At 43.1% G+C, this 27990-nt stretch overlaps 1 protein-coding gene across 3 annotated transcripts in view; it reads left to right on the top strand.

Annotated features, from left to right (window-relative positions):
- atg7 (ATG7 autophagy related 7 homolog (S. cerevisiae)) overlaps window positions 1-27990 on the top strand; it is a 65428-nt gene that overhangs the window by 36048 nt on the left and 1390 nt on the right. For all 3 annotated transcript variants that reach the window (XM_077009783.1, XM_077009792.1, XM_077009802.1), the window contains 2 exons: window positions 429-509; window positions 4084-4206. In XM_077009783.1, the coding sequence (XP_076865898.1) occupies window positions 429-509; window positions 4084-4206 (204 nt within the window). The remainder of the gene's footprint in view (window positions 1-428; window positions 510-4083; window positions 4207-27990) is intronic.

Genomic DNA, 27990 nt, shown 5'->3' with positions numbered 1-27990 from the left:
CCAATAGATGCTAATAGAAACATTGCCCATTTGTTTTGTTTTTTTTATTTTTTAATTTAAAGATATTTATAATATTATTAAAACATACCTGATGTGTTTGCTGGAATAAAGCACTGACTATATGAACATGGTCATTGCATGCAAAGGAACACTGTTCAACTGTTTTCATGGAGAAATAATTATGCATCAAGTTGTGTCTTTGTATATTTGTTTTCACATAGTGTCTAGATCCCATGCAACCATTCAGTCAGCCGTGCATCATGAGAGCGCGTTTACAACAATTCATATTTCATTTGATACTGGAAAACCTGATTTTACAGTAATGTGTCAAAGTAATGACTCTTAATGCACACCAGATGGCGCTGTGGCCAGTTTTAAAATGGATGGTGGTCTGAGCGCTTTGCTAACTTGTCTTCTGTCCTTTACAGATCCGTGGCTTCCTCTCAAGGTTCGACAATGTTCTTCCCGCGAGTTTGGCCTTTGACAAATGCACAGCATGCTCACCTGTGGTAAGACATTCAAGACACGCCCCCTTTCACCTGTGTGTGTGTGTGTGTGTGTGTGTGTGTGTGTGTGTGTGTGTGTGTGTTTCCTGAACACGTGTTCTCTGTGCACGTGGCCTTCATAGAACATTACAGCACCTAGCACCTACTTTATCAACATGGCTAATAATATAGTTTTCTTAATGTCACGCTGGTGTGATGAGTACAGTCAAACACTGGGCTTCTCAAAGACACATCATATAAGATGAATCTAAGATTGAAGGTTCTAGCAAATCAGTATTCTCAGGAAGTTTATACCTTTTTTGAGGCACACACACACACAATCTCAGTGGCTGTAGTAAAGTGCAGGGTAAATTACATGTGCGTTAAAAAAGCCATGTGTTCTGAGTTAGGGCTTGGCCGCGTGGTGATGTGTCATATGTGAGCAGTTAGGGGCTGGACTGAAGTGTTTTTTCCCAGGGGTGAACCTGGTGTTGAGGAGCTCATAAATCAGACTTCAGCTGCTCGATCTCTTCCCCATGTGTGAATGTGGCATGTTTCTCCCGCACTCTCTCATTCACTCTTTCTCTCTCTCTCTCTCTCTCTCTCTCTCTCTCTCTCTCTCTCTCTCTCTCTCTCTCTCTCTCTCCCTCTCCTTCTCTCACTGTTTTACTCTACCTGTTCTCTACCACTCTCTCGCTGTCTGCAGTGAGCTGGAGTGGTCTATTGGCTCCTCCCATTTATCCGCCCCTTTTTGCCCTTCTGTTGGGTCACTTGCTCTCTCAAGATTCCCCTCCCCTTCTCTCTCTCTCTCTATCTCTATCTCTCCATCTCTCACCCACCCCAGTCTCTTTTCTTTCCATCTTCTTTCCCCTGCTGTAAACTCATAAAATGGTTGTAAAATGCTTCAGATCCTTTACTGTCTTTCTAGACCAAGACACAGTGAAAACTGGTTTAATTCGACAAGCGTGCACAATCAACCCAAAATTGTACACGGTGGCTTTTTGTTTGTGTATGCACATCATAATCTAATAATGCTTTTGACTCACTAAGTTCATATCGGAACTGAAGTTAACGCACATGATGAAGACGGCACAGGGGATTGTGGTTGTGTATCCTCTTTAGGTGTCCAGTGGTGTCTTTGAGAGCAGTGCTGAGTGCTGGGATCGGTGTGCTGGGATCGGTGTTCGGTCTCAGTCTGGCTCTGGTGTATCAGTTGTGCTGAACCCGTTGTCGACTGTGTGCAACCGAGAAACCATGGAAACAAAACAATTCATCCTTCAGCACATGAATGCTTGTAAATTTAGGGACTTTTCTGTGTGTTTTCTTTCCTCCCTAAACCTGAAGACGAACTTAAAGGCTGTATTGTTTAAAATGGGAGCATTCAATATTGTTTAAAATATTAAACAATATTTTGTTTAATAAAAACACCAAAACTATTTACTGAAAACAACAAGGTATACAAATTTTGCTCATTTTAAAAATGCTTCAGAACCACCATAATGCGTAATCACATCTTTTGTTTTAAATAATTTGCTAATGATCCAGGAACTATTTCTCAACCTGGAAATTCACTATAGCCAGTGTTTATTATACAGCCCCCTGAGACCCCTAATGAACATATACCAGAGACTCTGGCTTCAAAGAGAGCGCGTGGCCCCTGTGAAATCTCCGCCTGTGTGAAGGCGTGTCTTCGTAGCCTCCCCGAGCAACCGCGGAGGGGATGTTACCAGAAGTGGAGGGTGGAGAACCTTCTCTCTATGGAAACCAGATGTGAGCCCCCAAAAGTTACCCACACACACGCTCGCTGTGCGTCACATGGTTGCCATGGTTTAATGGGTTGCATAAGTCAAAAGGTGCAGAAACAAGGGGATCCACTCCTGCAAAACAAGGAAATCAAGTGCTCCCCTTGTAAAGCAGTGCTCCCCTTGTAAAGCAGTGCTCCCCTTGTAAAGCAGTGCTCCCCTTGTAAAGCAGTGCTCCCCTTGTAAAGAATCCTCTCCCACACACCTCCCTTGTAAAGCTGCGCTCCCCTTTGCTTCTAGGTTGCTAGGCAAGAAGGTTTATTTACAAGCTCTGTTGTAAATCCAGTGTAGGCAGTATCTGTATGAAAGAAACCTGGTGTCTGTTTTGGAAGGAACCGTGAAGGAAAATGATACATTTCTCAAAATGTGTTGGTTCTGCTGGACTGATTATCTTTGGCAGGTAGAAGTTCTCATGAAGTTCTTCACAGGGAATTTCCCTACTGTTCTATTTTTTCTCTTGCCATTAAAACTACAGTGTAGAAGACGGAGGAGAGAGTGACTTCGCGGCCCCTCCCCCCTCCTGCTCCACTACGCTCAGGCCCCTCCTCCAAAGCCCCTCCCCACAGATCAGGCTGCAGTGCTGGGAACATTGCTGGCCATCAAACAAGCAAAAATCAATCTTTCAAGACATGAAAATCAGACATGATTTGGCACACATCGGTAGCCTAAGCTCAAGTTAGCCTGACTGCTAATGTTGAAATAAGAAATGCACTGTGGGATGTTTCTGTCACCATTACTATTTTAGCTGTGATTCAGTCTTTTTTTTTCTCTCCAAAAATCAAGTAGCAGTAGTTAGCTTATTATCTGTCAGACAGTAGCTAAACGTCACTAACTTGGCTTTAATCCTTTCAGGTTGGTGTTCTTTCTACCTCTGAAAAGCTGTTCCAGTGTTTATCTTTGTTTTAGCGTGGGCTTGGTCTAATGCTTTACTTTTTTATCCACTATTTCTTTTGCAAAGTTCCTGGAGCTGCTCAGTGATTGTGCTTGAGTTGAGAGCATATGCATATACATAAGCCATGATTGACAGTTTGACAGACCCTCCTCCTGGCTCTGATTGGCTGGTTTGGTTCAGGCATAGTGGATTCTTACAAATGCCGTTTGACGGACTAGATGGAGCCAGAAGGGACTTTTTTTTCACAGATCTGTCTCATGTACTACTGTCAGCACGTAGTGACAGTTTTAGCAAATATGACAAAGTTATTTTTTATGTGTTACATGCTGCTTTTTTAAGAACAAAACCAACAGTGGAAGCAGTGAGAAGGTGCAGGACCCTTAAAGCTTATTGAAGAATGAAAGCAAAGAAAAAAAAGAAGCTGGTCGTGAACTACACAGGCAGTTCAGAGCCCTATTCCAGACCGCCCTTCTGAGACTGGGCACTTGTGAACACATGCAGTCTGACTCTTATTGCGCAGGGCTGATTTTCCAAGGGCCAGTATTGGTGCTCTTGGGACAATAGACAGTGGTACCAGATGGTCCCACCTGACATTGCTTTATCATCAAACCTGTGATGAAACCTTTGAGCTAACAGAAATGCAGTAACAAAGTTCCTGAACTTCCTGTTGGATGCACTTTCTTTGCTTTTAGTGAAGAGGGAAGAGATTTTGAACTGAGGAAGGTGTTTTTAATACAGTGGAGTTTAAACTGAGGAATGTTCACACACACATAAAATTTTCTATTTCTCATTTGTTCTTCAGTCATCTTATTACTTTTGAGGAACATTCGGTAGTAAAGTTCTCCTTGTTGTACCAGACCCATGATTTGTCAGGTCCAGTCTAATTCACTGTTTCGATTTACAGGTCTTGGACCATTACGAACGCGATGGGTTCCAGTTTTTGTCCAAGGTCTTTAACTCCTCCCACTCCTTCCTGGAGGACCTGACTGGTTTGACACTGCTACACCAGGAGACCCAGGCTGCCGAGGTCAGTGTTTCTTCTTCCTCTTCTCCATGACTGGCTACAGAAGATGATTTAATCTTAGTACTGTGTGACATAGGCCACTATGAAGCATGTATGTATAGAAATGTATGAATCTAACCAAAGCCACTAAAAGAAACAGACTGCAAGTAATGTTTGTTAGATTGCCCTGTGTATGCAGTTAACACTACCACACTAGGGTACTAAACAGTGCCCTGTGTATGCGGTTAACACTACCACCCTAGGGTACTAAAGAGTGCCCTGTGTATGCGGTTAACACTACCTCCCTAGGGTACTAAAGAGTGCTCTGTGTATGATGTTAATGCTAACGCCCTAGGGTTCTAAAGAGTGCTCTGTGTATGATGTTAATGCTAACGCCCTAGGGTTCTAAAGAGTGCCCTTTCTTGAGCCAATCGAATGTAATATGTAAATGTGTAAAAATTGAGCCTAATGTCATTAAAGCATTTACTGTTGTTCACACATTAATGTGATGATTTTGAAACTGTGTGCGTCCACACAACACGAGGGGCCACATACATCAAAGCTTTTAGCACATTACAAATGTTCAGATGTGGCTCAGTGATGATGCTGGACTTGCTTGGACCTTTGACTGACTGTGATTGGGAGGATTGCAGCGATTTAGGAATATCTGAATGCTGTGTTGAATGAGTGAAAGGCAAATAATTCAGTTGATGATTTTGTTCAGTCGAACACAGTCTGAACCATAGAGTAGAAAGATATGGCGTATAGAGAAATCTAATGGTGGATCACATAATACAGCAATCACCTTAGAGAATAGCAAATCACCTTAGCATCCTAGCAAATTAAAATGTGATATTAAAGTGTGTTGGTTTAAGAGACCAAGTCTCTCTTGATACACTTTTTCAGCTAGATATCTACCTTTTTATATGTTCATGTTCATAAAAAATGCACCATTCTAGGACTTTGTGTAGTGAATATACCATGTCTTCACATTAAGTATGTGCTGATTAATGCCGATGACTAAGCACTATTATCTAATTCATCATGGCAAGCATTAATCAGCACTTTCTGAAAGCCCCATAGCTATAATGGCCACCTGAATGAAGAGATAGCAAAGCATCACACAACAGATCTGTGAAGGCATAGAACCCTTGGATATAGAAATAAACACACAAACTCCAGAAATCCTTAGCCTTGCATTTATATCCACGTGTTCTTTATCTTTTCTTAGGGGGAAAAGACGGCACTAAATAATACTCACCACTCTCAGTTCTTGGCTTGTATGTCATGCATTACTTTTTCCATCAATTTGAGATTATCAATTTCTGTTCAGATTATGGTATTTAAATAACTTTTTTTTACTCAGTTGCTTGAAAGCATTATAACACAAACTCTGTAGAAATGCTTCTTCTCTTCCATAATGCAGCACGAAATCAATCAGTCCATCCAAACCCGAATATTCCTAGCAGACATATGTTCTACATAATATCATGGGTTAGAACATAGAAAGAAAGAACCCATAAGGACCATGGTCGTTTTATAATCATTCAGATCACAGCAGATGAGTGTTGTAATCGCTTGGTACATACCAACTCAGCTACAATTGTGAATCATAAATAGTCTCTCTGTCTCTATCTTCCTTACCCTTTATTCTCTCTCTCTCTCTCTCTCTCTCTCTCTCTCTCTCTCTCTCTCTCTCTCTCTTTCCAATTGATATTTTTAGACTGGCTTTCAGTGTAACAGACTTCTTTTTATTCCATTTAATGTTTCCCGTACATTTTGTAATATCGCTGAAAGTAAAATAATTTATGAATATAGTATTCAGTGAATTATACAATGGCCAGTATTACATTTAAGATGCCTTAGACTATATACAGATCATCTAATTCCCAAATGAATTTGTGTGCTTCAGTTTCTTCGAAATGGTTTGAGCAGTGCTTGGTAAAACATCCATAGAGAGCAAGCAGAAAGCAGTGCATTCCCATGAGACGCCCCGGGGATGTAGATCAGCCATGCTCTCCTGTGACACACGGGGGGAGGGGGGCTTGAAAGTGTGGGAAAGGCCTCCCTGTTCTCCACTGAGGTTTACAAGCACACATGGAGTCCAAACCTAACTGTGTGGAGCCGCATCCTGCCACGTCTAACCCCCCAACACACACACACACACACACACACACACACACACACACACACACACACAACACTCTACCTTGCCTTGCCGTACAGTCCATGCAACATGGGACAGACAATCGCAACATTACTCTGCTCTCTTTATGATATCATCTATAATAAACACAACTTTTATTTCATTAATCCAGTTTTCGTGGCTTCTTGAAAACGGCTGGTTTCTGCTGCCTGTGGCCTGTGCTGTGTTGGCTTGTGTCCTGTTAGAAGGATGTGACTACAAGCCTTCTTGGAGTATTCACATCTTTCAAGATTTGAAGCCATTGTGTGATGGGGAAGAGCTACAATGGGGTAGGAAGTGCCACCAGCTATTGCAGAGGCCAAAAATACTGACGTCTGTAATTTTAGAGATTTACACTCCTTGGTTTAAAAGCGGATTTAAAAGAGTCTTTATTAAGTTTGAAAGCAGGTGACATGTCTTCCTGTGGTAACAAAGTGGCGTGGGACTTACGCCACTGTCTCCTTTACTTACGGAGACAGTGGTGTTTTTATATGGGACCATGTCAGAGGTTGCTGGCTGTGTAGGAACATGACTGTGAAAGAGACCACTGTGAGGCCGTTAGTGTGAGCGCTCTCAGAGATTCCAGCCTGTACGTGGAGTTTGACCCAGTTGCTTCGTCATGCCCACAGTGGACTCGGGACGCGGGAGCAGGTCTTCCCACCCCAGACATTTGTGAATGTCACAACGCAGTAGAACCAAATGTAGGTCCAGTTGAATGCGGACAAAATAATGAAGCCGTTCGTTAGTCTTTCCCAGATGTTGGGGTAATGCGCTCTTGCTAATTGCCACATGTCATTTTCTGACATTTTGGAATTTTTTGTATTGTTGTTTTCCAAAACTGCGAATAACAAATATATGAGCTCTTAGCACCTTGGGGAAATGGGCTGACCTGGTTTGGCTTTTGTCGGGCTGTTGATGTGTGCTGACCACCCCTAATCTTGGAGAGCAGTGATCACAACAGCCTGCGGTTTTGTCATTATGGCCCTCAGAATGGTTGGCCATGATGAACTATAATGGAACAGAAGGACGAGTAGGAAATATGCTCAGTGAAGAATCATGTCCTGGGTAGCAGTTGTAATCTCTGTAACCATATTGTCGACTTTTTTTCATTTATTTTATTTCCTTTTCTTTAAGACAAGTAGTGGTCAGAACAATTTAATTTGTAAATGTTGGTTTGTAAATGTTTTTGTGCGTCTAGACATGGAAAGCAGCTGTTCTTGGACTTTAAGGGGAAATCAGTAATGATTGCTGATCTGATTCTCGTCACTGATTCTGTTTGAATGGGAGATACCAGGTCTCACTATCTCACTATGTTTCTCACTGTAAAACATGTAATACAAATAACAGACATGTAATGGAGAAGCATGTTATTAGCTGCATGTCCTATGTATTAAGTCAAAAACTCAAATTCTGTAGACAAAAATTCTATATCTGCACCATTAGAAAAAGGCTTTTTTGTTGTTGGACAAACAAAAGCCTGTTTCTCACCGTAAGGCTGAATGTATCTGAGTACGGTCAGTAACAAATCCAGTAGCATGTAACCGGTCTCAGGAGCCCTGACCCGGCTTTAGTTACCTTAGATACTGAACCTCCCTACAGAGGAGAAGAGGCAAAACTCAGTATTACCCGCTCATATGTGAGTTAGGAACACGCAGCTCATATGTGAGTTAGGAACACGCAGCTCATATGTGAGTTAGGAACACGCAGCTCATATGTGAGTTAGGAACACGCAGCTCATATGTGAGTTAGGAACACCGCAGCTCATATGTGAGTTAGGAACACGCAGCTCATATGTGAGTTAGGAACACGCAGCTCATATGTGAGTTAGGAACACGCGGCTCATATGTGAGTTAGGAACACGCGGCTCATATGTGAGTTAGGAACACGCGGCTCATATGTGAGTTAGGAACACGCAGCTCATATGTGAGTTAGGAACACACATATCGTGTCTTGTGCCTCTTTGGACCTGCAACATGAAATAGATTTGCCTCCACTTGGGCTCTTAAATGTGCCGGTCACATTGCACAGGGACAGTTGCACCATGCTGTACTCCATGCATGCAGCCGATGGGGCAGCTGGTTCCACTGTGACACCCTGCAGTGGAGGGGGTGCGGCAAACAAGTTCCATAGTGCAACACCGTCGGTAGCAGCCCGCTCTGGTGACATCGAACAGGACTGGTCCGTGGACTCAAATTCTGCTGCTTACACCAGCGTGATGCAGAGGGAATCTAGATTTATTTGAGCAGGTTTTCCTTGGCGGGGGCTTGTTTTATTTGGTTGTTTGTTGACATTATTCTCTTTTGATCACTCTGATTCGCAATCTGTTTTTGTCCAATCCTTAAAAAGGATGATGTCTGAAACTACCAAGAAACCACACACCTGCTCATATTCCACCTTACTAAGGTCACTCGTGTTGAGCACTAACTGATACTAAAAAGTCAGGCCTGCCTAATGAGGACTGTAGGACAAGTTTAAGCACAGAAGACTGTGCGGTGCTGGACTGTGCGGTGCTGGACTGTGCGGTGCTGGACTGTGCTCAGCTATGTCACCATGCCAGTGTGTTGCATAAGCCAAGTCATCACAGTTCAGCTTAAAAAAAAAAAAAACGGCTCGTAAAACGGCTTCATTTATTTATGTGCTCTGAAAAGTCATGGACCATGAATTTGTAACATTTCACAATGTGTACACAGTGCATTTCATTATTTGAAGTGGGGGAAAAAGGAAGGAAAATTCAATTTGCCCAGAATGAGGCATTTCTGAAATGGTTTAATCATTTATATTTGTGATCTGTATTTTAAGACATTTACAGGATGAGATTGAGGCGATGAGAACTGTACACCTTACAGCAGGTGGGAGAGCAGAAACGGGTTACATGGCCCATGTGACCTGCTTTCCTCCTCTTATGATGCCTGATTATTGTCACGGTCACAGCTCCGGACCCTTCCCTGTGGGCGTGCCGCTACGTTGTCTGCGTGTCGCTATGTCCATGTGGTGTGGGTTGTTGGTGAGCGTGTTTGTCGTCTCACCTGTGCCTTGTCTCGAGATCACGAGGGTCTGTGTTAATCACCTATTTAATGTGCGCTCGCGCAGTGTCTTGTGCTCGTCTTTGTCTAAAGTTCCGTGCCAGTGTGAGTGTGTGTTGTGCTCGCTCTACGCTCGGAGCTTACACGTCTGTTTCGTCCAATAAAACATTCTATGTTGCACCTTGCGACGCTCGTTGTGCCTCCTTCCTACGAGCGTTACAATTATGATGATGATGATGATGAAAATGTATAATTAAAAATAGCTTTTTAAATGGTTTTAGCTGGTCTTTATATATACCCAATAATTCTAATAAAACCGGGGCTCTCAAGTCTCACGCATTGAGCGTGTGACACACGCATTTGACCGTCTTCACACGCTCACACGCCACACTTCCGATTTCACACAGCGAGAAAAAAAAATCTAGTTTATTTACCTCCGATCCATATCCATGTCGCCCTCCACTGGCGATCGATCGCGATATACAAACCCCCACCCCGCTCAACAACTTACGTTCGCCACCCCCCCCCCCCCCCCGCTCAACAATTAACGTTCGCCACCCCCCCCCCCCCCCCCCCCCCCCACAACAACTCTCACACTCTGACATGAATCCAAAACTTGAGAGCCCTGTAATGACCTTGTTTAGTATGGTAATTGTGATTTCTTTTTTACTGATAAAAAAGAACAATGTTAAGTTCATAAGATGCCATTCAGCTTTACATAATAAATATGTTCCAGCTTACAGACTTAAAACCATTTCACCATAGTCTCTATTGGTTTATTTTGTTTATTTACTTACAGTAAACATGAATAAACATTGATTTCCAGACCATTGTTCTCTTAGCATGGAAGTTGAAAAATGGGAAACAGGAATGATTAATAAACCTAGCTTTTAACCACAGGTCTGAAATCAGTTTGGATGTTTAGTCATGAATGTCAGTAGTTGCAGTGCTAGCATTTAGTGCTGGTTGCAGACCAGATGCATAAGCAAGAAACCCAAGGATGCAACACGGTGGCTGCTGACTAGTCCAAACACGCACAGAGGAAATGAGTCTGAGCAGGATGCTTAGGCCATGCCCCTTTACTAAGAAACCACTGCAATGTTTGGACCGGCCTGTAGGATATAGAATGGTTTGTTACACCGCACCGATATAGAACTTTTGGGATCGATACAATAACTGAAAATTATCATCTTGACGTGATGGATTCTGATATTAACATAACAAAATTTGAACTTTTATTCATTTAAAGTTTTTATGAAATGCACTACACGTCTTAACCCTATGCCATGCTAACAGCACCTATGAAGACCTGTTGGCTTCTGCATTAGAATTTTTCATTTTCAGGATTTTACTTATTTACTTTTTCCATGTTCATTGAATGTATGTTTAAAAATATGATGTGTGCCTGTAGACACATAATAAGTACTCAGTAGAATAGAAAAAATGCATCTGAAATAATCCATAAATAATCCAGCGTGGGACATTATACCCTCCTAGAAGGTTAGAGGGTTAGACTATTTGTCACATTTGAAGTTATTTTCAAGCGTATAATTTTTCATTTAGATCACTGGAAAAGTAGATGATGTAATGTTCTACGAAAGCAGGAAAGAAATTGCTCTGAGAGAAATTTCTTGAATTTTCTCGAATACCATTTTGTTTAGCATCAGAATTTAAGCCCTGTATGATGGGGGAAAGCTCTTAGTCTGACTGCACTCCTCTGTAACCTTGGTAACACCATCTAGTTTATACCACTATCAAGCCCAACACGCACTATACAGTAAGTAGCTGCATGTGATACTGGGTCGCTCAGCGCGGTTCACGTCCTCGTGTCGACCTTCAGTCACTTTCCTGTTAAATCAATATTCTGCACATTTCTTACATTTCTTGCTCTGCACCACTGTGTTGTGGATGTGGGGATGTGCTCACAGCTCCACGCTGGAGCAGGATCTGTTTACAGCAGCTGCTGTTGGAGCACCACACACTCCACATCGCTGGGGCCGCCCCTAGCTGTGTTTGGGACACGGAGGACGTCGTCTCTCAGATGACTCACCACGAAGTCTCTTGCTGTCCACAGGCGCGGTTCTCGGTCAGGCTGAGAGGGTTTTTAAAAATGTCTCATAGCTGTCCCTCTACTAAAATTAGTCTTGTACCATTTTGGTTCTTCAGAGCTGTTTCAAAATCAGATAGTTTAAGACATGAACCACAGAAGTAGCCTTGAATATGAGATCAGCCGTCTGTTGTGTGGTTGAAGATTGTAAGTCTCTCTTGATAAGGGCTCCTGACACATATAAACTAATGGGATTGTAAACCACCTTGTTAAGTCCTAGAGGACTGGTGTGAAACATCTCTGCGCTTAAATATAACGCAGATCGTAATAGCTTCTGTTTTATGTAGGATATCTAGAATGTTTTTTTCCTGTTTCCCTGTTCGCTGTCTTCCCGTCAGTGCAGCTCACCGCCTTCTGCCAGTCTGGGAAATGATTCTGGTGTCTGTTGCAGTCCTTTCATGTGTGGCCCACAAGTTCTCTGAAGCGTCCACACAAAAGGACTCAGTGTCTGCGAGGTCTTATTCATACTCACTTCCTCTCCACTTCTGCTCCTCCGTGCTGCTCATGAAGATGTTGTTGTCCTTCTTCAGGGAGATAATACAGCTCCTCTGCTCTCATTATGCCGTCCCTCACTGTCGAGTGTGCACCAGAAACAATGGCTCATTCAGAGAAATGGTGTGTCTGTGTGTGTCTGTGTGTGTGTCTGTGTGCGTGCGTGCGTGTGTGTGTGTCAGGTGTGTAGACGGAGCTTCTTCAGGAGAATCATGTGGGTCTTCATGGTGAAATGTCCATGTTGTGTCTGGGGTTAATCATCTTTCCTGTATGTTTACCTTATCACTGTTGTTTTGGCCTTTTGTTGTCTACGCTGATATTTTCCTCATTCTTCTTTTGAGGTTTTAAGCATCTGTGCAGTATTTGCACTTTTTGGATTGGGGAAACTCTGCTTGTGGTGTCCGAGTTGATCTGAAAGTTCCAGAGACCCGGTACACAGAATCACACCCGTTGGGTCCCAGTGCTGCGTCCATGTGGTGTGGTTTCTACACGTTAATGCCCGACAGCTCAGTGGCTCGTGTCACATTCTTGTGCCTGGTCTCTCTCTCAGTCTTTCTACCACTGATATTGCTGATATTGATATTGTTGATAAGTTTTCATTGGTTTTCTTTGAGGGTTTGTTTAGCTAGCATCTGTCCTGCTAGGCTTGAGGATGGTGACCTGTACGTGTAGGTGACCAACATTCTTCCGCTGGGTGGTTTTTTTTTGTTTTTTTCTGTTTTTTTCTTTCTAAACCATTTCCTGTTGCTTGCTATTATGGGCTCATGAGTCCATGTTTGGAATACAAACCCATAGGCAAAAGTCAAATACCTGTCCCGTGACCCGGCTCTGGTTGCAGTCCGCGCATAGCTGAGGGGCCAGCTGCCTCGTTAAAGCAGCAGCGAGCCTATGGCACGTGACGGTCCAGATTTACACCCTCCTCTGTCCCCGGGGAAGACAGGACGGGGCGTCCTAACGGAGGACAAGCCGTCCCCGTCCCTCCGAGCACCTCCGTCCACCTCCGTCCACCGGCGCCTCCGCCTGCCTCTCACTGCAGTACATCGTCCCGAGGTCTTGGTTGAACAGGACACGGTGTAATGCGCTAGCAGTCAAACATTTGGACACCCCGGACTGAATGTTTATCACGGTCTTAAAGGCATTGCAGTCGAAAGGCATTGCAGACAAATATAAGTAGTGGAAGTTAGCCTGTATATGAATTAATTTGCCACTTTTTTTTAAAGACTGATGGATATCAACATCTAAACATAAAAAGTCAATACAGTATTTAACACACTATAATCACCTTATTTCTTATTTCCCGTAGAAACTAAATAAAAGTGCAGGTGTGAAGTGCCGGTGTGTAAATATTAATACACTGTAATTTACTATATATTACTAATATACTATATTTGCAGTAAATATATATAGTACATTTGTTTCCCTTTTTTGGCAAAATGGTTAAAATAGCAAAGAATTATGTTACTGCTGAGACATGCAGGAGGTGTGTGAAGATTTAATCTTTTAACTGCTGCAGAGATACAGAAGGCAACAGGAACTGTGTGTGCGTGTGTGTGTGGGGGGGGGGGGGGGGGGGTAGCAGGTAATCCCAGTCGATACTTCTCAACAATACAAGGTGACTCCATTTATAAGAAGTGTGTTTTTAGCAGATTTGACCTTTTCTTAGCTAAACATGAAGTGTTATCTGTACGCATTTGTGTGCAGAGTATTGAGCTTGTGCTCTTATGGCCCCTTGCAAACAGAAGTTGAAGGCATTGGTTTGACTTGCCATACATCTCTGACAGCATTTTGGCTATGGCTGACTGGCTAGTAAATTTACACTTCATTGTGAGCTGTTAACAACAATCGTCACAGGCATTAACCAGGACGCATCCTCCCGTCCTCACACTGGGAGGGTTAAAGAAGTATTTTCTAAACGCATAATGTGTACAGAAACAGCAGCTGCTGTTGTGCCCTACAATACACTTGTAACCGTTGTTTTAAGGCCAGTCTGTTGACTATCACAACAGCCAGCCCTTTTGTCATTCCATTTAGTTTTGAACGTCCTTTTACCATTTGAAAGAGATTGAACTCTCATTTCACCACAGGGTCTATTTGAGCGTTAGAAAGAATTAATATCCACATAATTCAGTGGCCTCAATAAGTTACTTGGTTACTCGACAGTTGAGTGGCAAACTGTAATATTGCCTTCAGGTACATTTTAGACTGCCTAATTTTAGACTTTGACTAATTTTAATGGTTTCAGGAGAATCGTCAAGCTTGATAAAATGTGCTGCCCATTACTTGATATTTCTCTACAAATATGGACTATTTTTCCTAAAACATATTTTATGTTATTATAGTTGTAATTATTGGTCCTGCTTTGTTTAGTAGTTGGTGTGTTGTCCCTTTGAGCCTGGAAGAGTAGGACACAAGCACACTTACAGACTCGTTCCTGGATACTAAACATCTCCATATCTTGGCCTTCACCTGAGGGCTTTACGCTTGTGTGAACATGCTTTGAATGGTCAACCTGCTAGAACTTCCAACCACGACCTGGTCGGCGTCCCCCCCCCCCCCCCCCCCCCCCCCCCCCCAACCAGCTGAGTTAAACTCTGTTTGTATTTAACTGGCCTGAAGGCGTTCGTTATATCATACATCCTGGCATAAGGATCCTTGCTAGCAGAACTTTGCGGACGTAGAGTAATTCGGTTCCCTTCCCAAATGATTAGCTGGTGTGAGTGTGGAGTCTGATTGGCCTGGATCCAGCCAGCGTGGAGTCTGATTGGAGCCCTGTATATGCTGCGTATGCAGCTGTCTCACTGTGATCTTAGGAGACAATTTTACCTTTGATATGATCCTCCTCATATGATACATATAATAATGTGTGTATGTCAGCAGTATGTTTGTGGTCTCTATCAGGATGGTTTATAATACACAATACAAAAATCAAGGAGGAATATTTTCAGGTGTGAATTTTTAAGCCTCTTCATGTCCTTTTGTGCCTCATTGGAGTTCTTTCTTGTTTTGTCCTTGTTGACAAGTCAGTATGTTTGTTTGGTCTTCTTATCTCCAGTTTTGACTCCCTGGTGGAGCAGGACCACGTTTCCCACTAAACGAGACGCTTTATGGTGGCTGGTTGTCTTGCCTACAAATGTGGCCAGAAGAGGGATGATAGCGCAGAGCCATCAACAGTGTTCCCATGATCACCAGAACCTCCTCCTTCAGTCGCTGTGAGCGCAGCATCCACAGCCCAGTGTGACCCCTAGCGAGGGTACGGGTGTGACCCCTGGCGAGGGTACGGGTGTGACCCCTGGCGAGGGTACGGGTGTGACCCCTGGCGAGGGTACGGGTGTGAACCCTACTTTTTTCCCCACAATTTGAACCATCCGGCTTATAATGAGGTGTGGCTTTTCTGTAGATTTTTCTACAGAGCAGAGCAGAAAGTTAATCAGGTGGTAAGTCAAAGTTGTAAATCAAAGAAGAAAGTGCTAATTTTCATTTAGCACATATAAGTAGCAGGCATGACGGAGATTCTTTTCAAACCAACATGTGTTGTGACAAATTCCGAATCCCCGGCAGAATCCAACTCCCCTCGTTTGCACACGCATAAAGACTATACAGATGATATTCGGGAGTTACAGTGATTATAAATTAGTTCATTGAGCACTACTAGATATTACTAGATAACTAGATATTTAGACATAATACTGCTGTAATACTGCGATGTCGTGGTCAGAAGTGAACTTCGGTATAGCCAGTGTGTATTTTATTTAAAATAATTAACACCCTTGAGCCAGTGTGGCTTTGGACATAGATAATGCTGTGTTTGCTGTGATGGATAATTAAAGTCTAGCTCTTATTTATGAATTGAAACATAAATCAACAATATAATCTGTAGCGTCTTTATGCGGATAAACGAGGGGAGTCAGAATTGAGCACGTGAAATGCTACTGATCAGTTCAGTTAAATGTATTCAGTTTAGTAGATATATGCAGCTTTTAGCCCGGTGCGGATTATACAACATTTTCCTTTTTTTTTTTTTTTTACTTTGTAGGTGCGGCCAGAGGCGGTCTTTGCATAGAGGCGTGGCTAGGCAACTGCCTTGGACCCCTCCCACTGCAGCCCACTGTAGGGGCCCCCTGATTAGCTGACTTATTTCTCGCATATTAATGTTGATGGGCCCCCTAGCAAAATTTGCCTTGAGCCCCCAAATTTCTAAGTCCGCCACTGGGTGCAGCTTATATTGAGGTGCATTCTATAGTTCAGAAAATACGGTAATTGCAGTATTGTTACTTGGTCTGGAGATAATTGGGTCTTGTTCGGGTATTTGATGATTGTTTAAGAATCTGAACTTGCATTAGTACTAAAACAAAGCAACTTTTTTCATATTAAGAACTGTAGCACTAACATTTCCTGACAGGGTGTAACTTGTGTATATATACAACAACATAATAATAAAACTAATACGTTTTCAGATGTAATTTCCAGGCTCCCACCTCCACCCTAGTGTTATGTGGTCCTGTGGCTCTGGACACAATTAATCACTGTGAATTGAGCCTCGGTGATAGTGATCAGATCTGGCCCCAAGTTTGGCGTGTGTGATGGATATGTGATCCAGTTCACTAGAGGGTTGTGTGTGTGTGTGTGTGTGTGTGTGTGTGTGTGTGTGTGTGTGTGTGTGTGTGTGTGTGTGTGTGTGTGTGTGTGTGTGTGTGTGTGTGTGTGTGTGTGTGTGTGTGTGTGTGTGTGTGTGTGTGTGTGTGTGTGTGTGTGTGTGTGTGTGTGTGTGTGTGTGTGTGTGTACAAAAGCTGGCTGTTGTAAGATGTCCTGATGTGCTTTCTGTGTTTTATCAGTTTTCGGAGGCCCATCTGAGGCAGAACGGATTCTGGCACCAGGCAGCAGTGTAATCCTCTGTGGGCCCTTTAGACGCTGCGTCACTGGCCCTTATCTCCCCTGATTCTTCGCCCAACACATGGGATGGACAGATATGATGATCCCCGTGTTTGCGTTTTCTACCCTCAGAGTTGCGGCCTGCTCCGGCCCCGCCCACACCTTTAGGGCTTCTATTATTGAAAGGGTAGCAGATAGTGTTGTAGTCATTTAGAAGTGTGGTTTCCTCAGAATGCCTTTAATAGTTTAACCTTCCCGTCTATATTTCTGTGTTATGGCATGGTCTTGTTTATTCCAGACCGTGCCTGGCTGATCGCAGGACTTTGCGTAGTGTGTTCCACGTTACCCATCCACGTTACCCGTCCACGTTACCCGTCCACGTTACTCCACCTAGGTCTATTCTAACCCATCGAATATATAACTGCAGTTGATCGATTACTGTTGGCATCCATGAAAAAAGTTTTGTTCCTTGTTTTTGCTGGTCTGTCCCACGAAATTATCTTTGAACATCTTCAAAGAACACAAACCTGTGAGGGTCTTACTCTTAAGACCAGCTCTCGGTCTGTGGTTAGTGCTCCTCAGAGCACGAGCTTGTGTTTGATCCCAGATAAGCTGCTCTCTGGTTTCAAGTGATTTGCCCTTGTCTTTGGAAACCTTTCAGTCATCTTCATTAAAAGACTTTTTTTTCCTTCCTAAACCCAAGCCTTTAAAAAAGTGTTTTGTGTGTGTGTGTGTGTGTGTGTGTGTGTGTGTGTGTGTGTGTGGTGAGCATATACTCCTGCACCCCTGAGCCTTGATTTCCACTTAAACCACATGTCAGCTGGATGTTAGTCACACATGTAATTAAAAGGGCAGGTTTGTACTAGCATACACCCTTTGAAGGGATTCTGGTTTTTTCCATTTGATTAGCACCTACAGCCCCATCGTAATTCAGCCGTTCAAGCTCTTCCATCAGCCGCCAACCCCCCCCCCCCCCCCAATGTTGCCTTCCCAACATTGCTATGCATGTGTTTTTTTTTTTGGTTTATCAGTATGGGAACCATCTTTCCCTGGTGGTCACTCATCCACAGGTCACCAGGCGTGTCTCAGCTTCTGCTGCTGTTCCTCTATAGCTGGGCACTGTACACATGATCCCTGTTAGAACACCGTCCTGGGTGTGCGTTCCCACAGGAGAACCACAGGAGATCTGTGCCATTTGCTGGTTAGATTGGCTGGTCTGCAGGCTGCAGTGTAATCTCACCTTGTGTGCTATTTACGTATCTCCAAGCGATTTGGGAGACACAGTTAAGGTCGCCATTCACTACTAATACTCTACAAGTTGAATTTACTGTATGTTTTACACTACCCAATTAATATTGGATAAAATGTCCAGCAGCTCATTTTTTTGCAAATGAAGAAGACAAAAATAAATGGAGCAGGCTGTTGTACATAATGGTAGTGTTTGTTTACATCCGCTGGAGTGATCGGGTTTCATTTTTACTGGGTGACTTTATTCACGTATCTTGTGGTTTTGAAAACATGTGCTGGGTAATTAAAGCTGGTGGCTTTTGTAAGGCACTTTGTAACTTTGTCCAGCTTCACAAAAGGGCCTTGGTTTATAATGTGGTTCATAACGTAGAGTAGATCCTCAACACGTAAACATGACCACACATGTTACTCAGGTACCGGATGGCTGCCATCATTGAGTAAGGTGTCCACTTCTTCCAAACAGGATGTGAGGTAAGCGAGGGTGACCCCTTTTAGGCGGCTGTATGTTGTAATTGTGACACAGAGTACAATGCTGTTTGAATGCTCATGTCCTGTATTTAGTATGGTGCAGTAAAGCTGAAAACACACACTTCCCAAAAGCAGGACGACTGTTTGCGGCGTTGCAGTGCCGTACATGATCTCCCCATTGGCTCCGTATATATGTTTACTTTGCTGCTGGAAGCCAAGCAAGCTTCAGACGCCCTGAGTCGCCTCCAAGTGTTTTTCCTTGATGTGTGGGACAGGAAACGTGTCCCACAGTGTAACGAGAGTCAGTTGAGTGAACTCGAGCAGGGGCCTTCTATCCGTCCACAGACGCCGTGGCCCACAGCTGCGTCCGGCTAGCCGTCACGCCACACAGAACCCGCACTTTGTGTGGCTAGCTGGTGTTTATGTGAATCTGCTCAGTGTGGAGACAGTTTTGGGGGGATCGGTTATGTCAGTATTTTTGTAGGCACCTGATTAGCATCTTGATTCCTGGCTGTGACATGTGTAGCTTTCAGTTGTGTGTGTAGGGGGGAAAAACTGCAAAGGGTCTGCAAGGGTGATGATGACCGTGTGTTTGAGACATAAATGAGCTTTTGCCTTGAGTCTTGATGTCCTGTAGGGGTGTGCTGGCAGGAGGCTGCTCTGGTGTTTATGGCTGTGCGTCGGCTGGAGCGTGACTCATGGCCCTGAGGGAGTGGGATGATGTGAAATGAGTTCTTGAGCCGTACGAGAGGAGCAACATGCCGGACGGTTAAGGGGAGGAGCACAGGAACAGTCAGCAGATCAGGCGGCGCTGGCCAGAGGGAAGGGGAAAACCCAGGCCGCCTGCACGGAGGAGCCGCAGGCCAGCAGACCAGCCTGCACCGCTCGGGGCTTCTGGTCTGCATGTCTGCATCAATGAGGTAGTTGCTACAAAATAAATGCAGAGTAATGATGGGAACTGTAGTCTTTGGATCACTTTAGACACTTTAGATTCAGTGTAACTTCTACAACAAACTTTTAGACGGATGCTATATTAAGGATGTACATGGAGGCCAATCACAAAATGGCAGCAGGCAGGTCTTTTCCCGCCACTGCACTCACACGGATGTTTCCTCCTCTACTGAAGCGGGATCGAGCTGCACCCAGGCGTCATTTGAACACGCAGCTGTTGGGGCTTCGGCTCCAGCATCTGGGATCAGAGGCTCCCGCCCTCACTTACCTCTGACCTCTCCTGGTTCAGAGGTCACCCTCACTCACCTCTGACCTCTCCCGGTTCAGACGTCACCCTCACTCACCTCTGACCTCTCCCGGTTCAGACGTCACTGTGTGTGTGTGTGTGTGTGTGTGTGTGTGTGTGTGTGTGTGTGTGTGTGTGTGTGTGTGTTTGTGTGTATGTGTGTGTGTTTGTGTGTATGAGAGAGAGTGTGTGTGTGTGTGTGTGCGTGCGTGCGTGTGTGTATGAGTGAGGCATGCGTGTGTGTGTGTGTGTGTGTGTGAGTGAGGCGTGCGTGTGTGTGTGTGTGAGGCATGCATGTGTGTGTGTCTTCCTTAATAACACTTGTTTCTTGTTGCCGAGTGAAAGATTACATGTATTATCTCTGGACTTTAGTTAAAGAGGAGAACTCATCAAGGGACAGAGGTTGTGTCTTCAGATGCAATTATGGGCAGATATGGTGTTTATTTTGGCTTACTGTTACACCACTTTTCATTTAATACACATAAACCAGGTAAACTGCCCTCATTTATCTATTTCTGCTTTATCTATTTTTTCCCTGTTTGTGGTGCCAAGTTTGAAATCAATCATGAAGATTGGCAAGGAGAACCTGCCAAGAATTTGGAGTTAAAACTAGTAGCTTCAAGATTGACACAGTCTCAATGTGTCAGTCAAGCTTTAAACTTTATATACATATATTTTTTATGTTTCTGTTTGTATGTTTTATATACACCTATACATTTATACTTGGAGCATTTGCCAGATGCTCTTATCCAGAGTTACTCTACTATCAGTCATGGCCTGCCGGTTAGGGAACTGGTCTTGTGCCCAGAGGGTCGTGGGTTCGATTCCCAGGCCTGAGGCCATGACTGAGGTGCCCTTGAGCAAGGCACCTAACCCCAACTGCTCCCCGGGCGCCGGGCTAGGGCTGCCCACCGCTCTGGGCACGTGTGATCCACAGCCCCCTAGTAATCACTAGTGTGTGTGTGTGTGTGTGTGTGTGTGTGTGTGTGTGGGTTCTGACTGCACAGATGGGTAAAAAGCGGAGGATAAATTTCGATTGGGGTGTAAAAATCACAATTGACAAAATATGGCACATTTACATTTTATATTAATCAATATGATGGTATATGTGCACCCTAGGAATCCACTTCATGATCCTCTGGCCCTACAGACATGTGAATGGAGATGGAGCCTGTCCTGTAGAACATGTGGTTTAGCAGCCCAGCACGGCAAAACCAGCGTCTCACCTCATCTTCTGGATCTTTAGATTGATACCAGGACATTACTTATACCAGGACATTTCTCTCTCTCTCTCTCTCTCTCTCTCTCTCTCTCTCTCTCTCTCTCTCTCTCTCTCTCTCTCTCTCTCTCTCTCTCTCTCTCTCTCTCTCTCTATGTGTGTTTTTGCAAAGTAGCAATTCACAACCATAGTTTTTTGGGTTTCACTTTAACTAGCCAAGGGTAATTCTCAGTCCACCGTCATTATAGTAATGGGGTTGTGGGGATTCTCAGAACTGTCTTACTGGTTTACAAAATAGTTATAAACAGACTACATCCAGATTTCATTTTGGTTGTTTACTGTCTTCTCTGCTGTATGTATATTTACAAACGGTACAGAAAGTCACTGATGGACATTTGCAGTTCTACAAGATGAATGTATGGACACTAACTGTCATTTTATGGTGATCAAACCTGGATCAGCTCATCAGTGGATTTTTGTTCACTGGGAAAACCACAACTGAGGCATCGTTTCATTGATTAGTCATGTGATTTATGCAGTATACATTTGCAGTGGATATAAAGTGACCACATCACAGGACATTAAACACTACAACTCTGATTCACAGCTCTGCTCTCTGCTGCCAGGATTAATGGTTTTGTCGTTAATGGCGAACATTTAATGTGTCCTGATTATAGGTCATGTGGCTTCTAGGGTAAATCTCTTTAAAGGGCATGATTGCTTGCAAACTTGGGTATAATTGCCCCTTGTGTGGTCCCAGAATCTCAGTGTTTATAGCAGTTTAGCTTAGTGATAAAAGGCCGGGGCTGATTTTCACACTGTTTTTGATTTCCAGTACACAAAACAGGCTCCGTTGAAGGCTCCCCTGCCTTTAGGCTTATATAATAAATCCGCCATGTGCTTCTGTGAGCATGTGCAAGTCGTTGTGAGCACCCCCAGTTTGCAGATCAGCCACCCTGTCCCTTATTGTAGCATGTAGCTATCAAAGCTGGAGCAACTTCATGACTCTAGGGGAGGGGAATGTGTCCGAAGAATTCACAGACGCTGCAAAACAACCTCCACTAATTTTTACCTGACCTCAATGAACCTGAAAGAGTGTCTTCTTTTTCTTGAAATTTCACCCCAGCCGTTTGTTTTCTCAGTACTAAGAGCCGCTGCCTGTTCTAGGCGTCCTCTGCTGAAGGGGGGTTCAAACGATCCGGTACTGTGATAGCATTGTGTTCATTATCGCCCATGTGGGAGGTTCACCGTGACTCGGTTCAGATTTAGTCTGACAGTCATTCAACAGTCGTTTGGCAGTTGCAGTGCAGGAGGTAGATTTTGCAACTTTATGGTCCCTGTATAAGACATGAGGTAAATTATAATCCACTGTGAGTTAATGCTTAACAGAAGGACTCCTTTTTTGCTTCTGAAAACACACATATGTAATTGTGGGTAAATAGTATTAGATTTATTTGTTTGAATACAACATACTTGTGCCTGTTGTGTGTTGGATATGGGTATCCATTGAGAGATGGATAGGTTGATAGATTCAGCTTTGGTATTGTTCAGAAAATGTACAGGCAGTGAAATGCATCATCTACCAGAAGTGCAAAGTGGTATCATGGTGCAGTTGTGAGGCATGCAGGCGGCCTGATGCAGTTTGCACTCCCCTGCATGTTGAAATCATGTAACATGTGGACACAGTTGTGGACGTTCTCCCATTTTAGGAGACTAAACGTCAGAGGACAGTTGGCTGCAATCATGTTTCTTAATCAGAGGGGTAGACCACGAGACTCGCTGGAGACACGGACACCTGTACTGCACTGGCTACATTAACTGTGTCTGATGCATCAAAGTATGGGATGGTTACTATCAGCATGGGGTTTGGGTCCTCATTCCTTAATTTCACCCTGGGTTTATTTCACAATCAATACATCTTCAGAAATAGGTATGAATTATCCAAGTGAACTCGTGTTTTATTCACGTTTGTCTGGCACTAAAATGAGCCTGCTTGTTCAGATTTCTAGCTTCTTAGCAAAAGGTGTCGTCACAAAGCAAGTTTATAGAAATCGGCAAATAAGAAAGGAAAAACCTCCTGCCGTTCTTTACCTCACTTTAGCTCAATGGAATCTTCACCTGCCCTGGAATAGATTAGCTGAGACTAAATTGCTGTGGTAATTGAAGGTGGTAAAATACGAACCTGTCATCCTGTCACCATTACGCACAAGTTAAGCTCGGAGTAAAACTCAAAGTTAACCCAGTAACTCAAAGAACCCTGCTTCAAGGTGTGCTCCCTCTCTTGCGTGTGGTTGCATCATTAGATCGCCTTTAAGTGAGCTCGCAAAATGTCTCTAAATATGGCATTTTCACCTGGAGTCTGTTGTCACTTTTTTTTTTTTTTTTTTTTTCCCCGAGGCCACTGTAGGTTCAGCATCTGAAAAGCAGACCATCTTAATTCTGAAAAATCAGAATAATCACTTGGACATAACCAAACAATAGAAGGGCCATCGGAAACTAAAACGGATTATTATTTTTTTATTTAGTTAGATTTTGATTAGTCAACCATGCGTTTTGTCATCCCAGACAGCTGAGCACATCACCACACTTGCAGTGAGTCGTGAGTTTTACCCCATACTCACACTTCCGCTGCGTTAGTTCGATGCTCTTCTTTTGACTCACGCAGTCTTTTGACAGCGAGGGACATTTTTCAGTGTGGAGAAAGAGTTCTCACATGTTTCTGTGGACTCTTGGATTGTAACACCGTTTAAGTCATGCATCCTGCACCGGGCAAAAATGTTTTTGATACCTGAGCGACCAAGTATCAACCAAATCCCTCGTGCTCCTGCCGGTGAGCTGGCAAGCGTGCATCTAACTTCAGGCAAAGCCGCTTCAGCAGAGTATTCGGTTTCTCCTGTTTCCCTATTGGATAATGCCCAGATGCACTTAAATTTAGCAACGTCAAAAAGGTTTTCAGTGGTCGGGTCTGTTGCCTCTGACTGCCATTGTATGAACGGTTCAGTGATCTGGCTTCTGTCTTATCATTTTAGTAGATTTAGATCAAATAGATATCCTCTACTAAGTATTAATTAAACTTATCATGATTTACCCTATTTTTGTCATATATAACAATTGTTAATGCTTCATATTGTTCAAGTATGTCTCTGGCAGACAGTGGTGGAGAAGGGCCTTTTATAAGCAGAGATAGCCAAACCCCACTGCTGACATTTCTGACTAGCAAATGAATTCACCAGAGGGCCTTAATTACATCAAGCTCTCCTATTCCTGTAGACAACGCTAACCAAATATACTTCATTCAATCGCAAAGGGCTAAAAATGGATTGACATCTAGGATAATTGCCATTAGAAAGGTTTTAGAATAATCACTTACTACAAAGAAAAAATATCTAAAATAAAAATTGCATAGGGGCAAATACTGCTCAAATTATAATACTGCCATTTTCTGTTAGCTTGGCAGCAGGCTCAGTTTGTGGATTAAAGGGCCTGGTGGTTGCATGATTTAAAAGGGTAAAGGGAAATTTGACAGGCTGTTGAAGTGCAGTGGGAATGGCTGAACTTCACAGTAAGGAATTTCTATACAGACGCAAACGCAAATTACATTTATACATGTAATCCTTGCATAAACTCCTGTCTAAGTCTTTCTCCTATTGTACTCTGTCCTTTTATTTCCCGTCCGGCTATGTGTAGCCTGCAATTTGTGTAAGAGGCTATTGCCTCTAGTGACAAGGTCGTGTTTTTCAAATGGTAGAAGAGAAAAGGTAGCATGATTAGGATTTCTTTTTTCAGCTTTTAAAAATCTCATTTGCCATTTTTTCTCATTCCTGTAATTCATGTCTCATTTAGTTTGAAATGTTCCTGTAGATGTGTGGGGTTGTGTGTCCCATCCTGTCCTAAACAGGATATGGGTATGACACTTCTCAAACGTGTATGGAGGATGCTTTTATTTGAACATCATTGTGAAAATGTCTCATTTAAATGTAATGCCTGGTATTACCATTACATGTATACTTACAATAATTCCACACAAATACTTTCAAATACTAACTATAGTTACTCAAATACAATAACTTGTAATGATTATAATTGTAATTTCTTACATATTACATATTAATATTACATATTACAGTTTGCAGTGTGTCCTGCTGAAGCTCCATCTTATTAGTCCTCATTTCAGTTCACATTTGGAACACGAGGGAACAGGCAGAGGCATTAAAAGTACTCTGAAGATTTTTTCCATCAAGCAAATAAGCTTTTTCACACAATTTCCATGATGAGGGGGGCTGTTATTTGCAGTGTACCTGGTAGATTTAATGTTCCATTTGAAGACAGAACATCCTAATAGCTCGTTCTATTTCAATACACCACCTAGTCATTCTTTTCTTTCTTTCTTTTTTTACCTTACAGCCATTACAGCAAAAAAACCCCTAACTCCATCTTCTTTATTATGACTACATCTATTCTGATGATTTTGATATTCCTGTTAACTGTAGTATGACCGATGTCTCATCCATTTTGTATAATAAAATGTATGCTTGCTTTTTGCTTACCCATTTAAGTTATAAAAATTGCAAAAAAAAAAACAAAACCACTAACTGTCCCCATTATTGACTGAGTGTGGTGTATAGCCCTGCTATTGCCTGAAAACACTAGCATAGAAATGAGCCAGTCTGTACAGCTTCAGATCTGACCAGCCAGTCTGTACAGCGACAGACCTCTGACCAGCCAGTCTGTACATTGGCAGACCTCTGATCAGCCAGTCTGTACAGTGACAGACCTCTGACCAGCCAGTCTGTACAGCGACAGACCTCTGACCAGCCAGTCTGTACAGCGACAGATCTCTGACCAGCCAGTCTGTACAGCAGCAGGTCTCTGACCAGCCAGTCTGTAAAGCTGCAGACCTCTGACCAGCACATTTTCAAATTTTAACTTTGAAGACTCAGACGTCCTCAGTTGTCCCTGCCTAAGCCCTTTAAAGACTCCTGGAATAATAATACAGCTCCTTTCATACATACATGCAACTCAAAGTGCTTTACAAAACATAGAATGAAGACATAATAAAATAAGATAAAATAATAAAAATACATAAATAATAGACATAAATGACATAAAATAATAGAAGAAAACGACAATAAATGTAGTAAAATAATAAGATAGCAAAAATTGTAATCAAATGTTTATCAAATAGTAAAGATGACTGTTGTGACTGTATTGACATGTAAACATTCACCATAAAACCATTTTTGCAGTGTGAGAGCATGTGTAATTTACGCTTGTGTAATTATCATCCTCCAGGATGGATGTAAAAGTTTGTTGTCAGAATGACTGGGGGACGACGACACACTGTGGGTCTTGGAGAATCCACACACAGTGTTTACTGACCCCAATGTATCCAGAATGTATAGTATGTACAATTTACAGACAACATATAACAAAATACAGTTTAAAAAACAAATTACAAACCGGCCCGTGTGTGTGTGTGTGTGTGTGTGTGTGTGTGTGTGTGTGTGTGTGTGTGTGTGTGTGTGTGTGTGTGTGTGTGTGTGTGTGTGTGTGTGTGTGTGTGTGTGTGTGTGTGTGTGTGTGTGTGTCAGAGTATGTGCTGGTCAGACTGTAGATATCATTCCATTCTCTGTTCACTATGCCAAGTGCCCTGACAGAAGAGAGAATGTGTGGAATTTCTAGCGTCAGCATGGCAGCAGTGTTTTCGACATAAGAGCTTTGGACATGGCGTCTGTCCCATTATGAGGAGAAAGAGTGTGAGTGTGTGTGCGTGTGTTTGCGCACACATCTGTGTGTGTGCGTAACACACTGAAGTTTAGTCACAGGCCCATGTCACTTCCGTAAAAAGGGAAGGAGTAAAACTAAAGCTTCACAGTCTAAATAACCTTTTCTACTCTTTTCTGAACCTTCATCTGCCCCCCCCCCCCTTTTTTTTAATTAATTTTTTTTTTTTTACGTTGGCTTTAGACTTCAAAGTGAGCAAGTGTCTCTGAGCCACTGTTGTGGTGGGCTGGTTGGGGGGAGGGGGGCATTTATTAGCATGTCAATGACACATGGCAGCGTTTGACAGCCAGGTGTGCTGTGGTGGTGCTGGGGGGGGGGGCTTTGCCTTCGTTTTCAAAGGCAGCCATACATAAACATTCACGACCTTCTCCAAACTGCTGTGCACAACAGTGAGGGTGCAGTTTTGTCTAGGGCATTTGTATGTGAAATAACACACAAACATGGCGGTTGGCCTTTGAGTAAGCATGCGTTAATATAGCTGATGTCTTTTAACAGGAATGGGACAGATGGGAAAACCATTTGAACAAAGTGGTTTAGTAGTTTAGAAGTTTGGTGTCTCGTGTCCTCAGTATTGTGAAACGTGAACTCATAATTTATTAATGGGAAATGCATCACCTGCCTTAGTTTGAAACCATTACTTGGATTAGGTTGCTTTATCTGCAAGCATCTTTAGAGACCCCCCCACCACCCCACCACACACACACACACACACACACACACACACTCACTCTACTTTGAAGTTTCGGTTCAAATGCAGTTTCAGTTCATAGGTCAAAAACTTCTTTATGTGCCATGATCTGGCTGGATTAAGGACTGCAGTCAATGACATTTGTCATTGCTACTCACCTGATTTCAGGTTCTTTTAGGTTCGTACTGCTTGATGAGCTTTGGGAGGTTTTCTTACTGGTTTGAATCCTGAATCCCTACAGCATATTGGTTATTAATCCAGCCCCTTACTTACCTGGCACGGTTCAACAGGCTTCAGATTGTTGAATATTACATGTATGTATGTGTGGGGACAGCATCTCCACACTGAATCTGTACTGGCAGGCAAGTCTGATTTAACATTTACTTCTAGTGAGTAGAGCAAGTTTACATAGTTCCTAGTAGCTGTGTCTATTACAGCAGGCTAGCTGGGAGAACGCTAGTTGTTACAGAATCAATGGATGTACAGT

Source organism: Brachyhypopomus gauderio, chromosome 1, assembly GCF_052324685.1.
Source record: "Brachyhypopomus gauderio isolate BG-103 chromosome 1, BGAUD_0.2, whole genome shotgun sequence".
Lineage (NCBI taxonomy): Eukaryota > Metazoa > Chordata > Actinopteri > Gymnotiformes > Hypopomidae > Brachyhypopomus > Brachyhypopomus gauderio.
The sequence above is the reverse complement of the archived record's forward strand: the minus strand, read 5'-3'. Positions and strand labels throughout refer to the sequence as shown.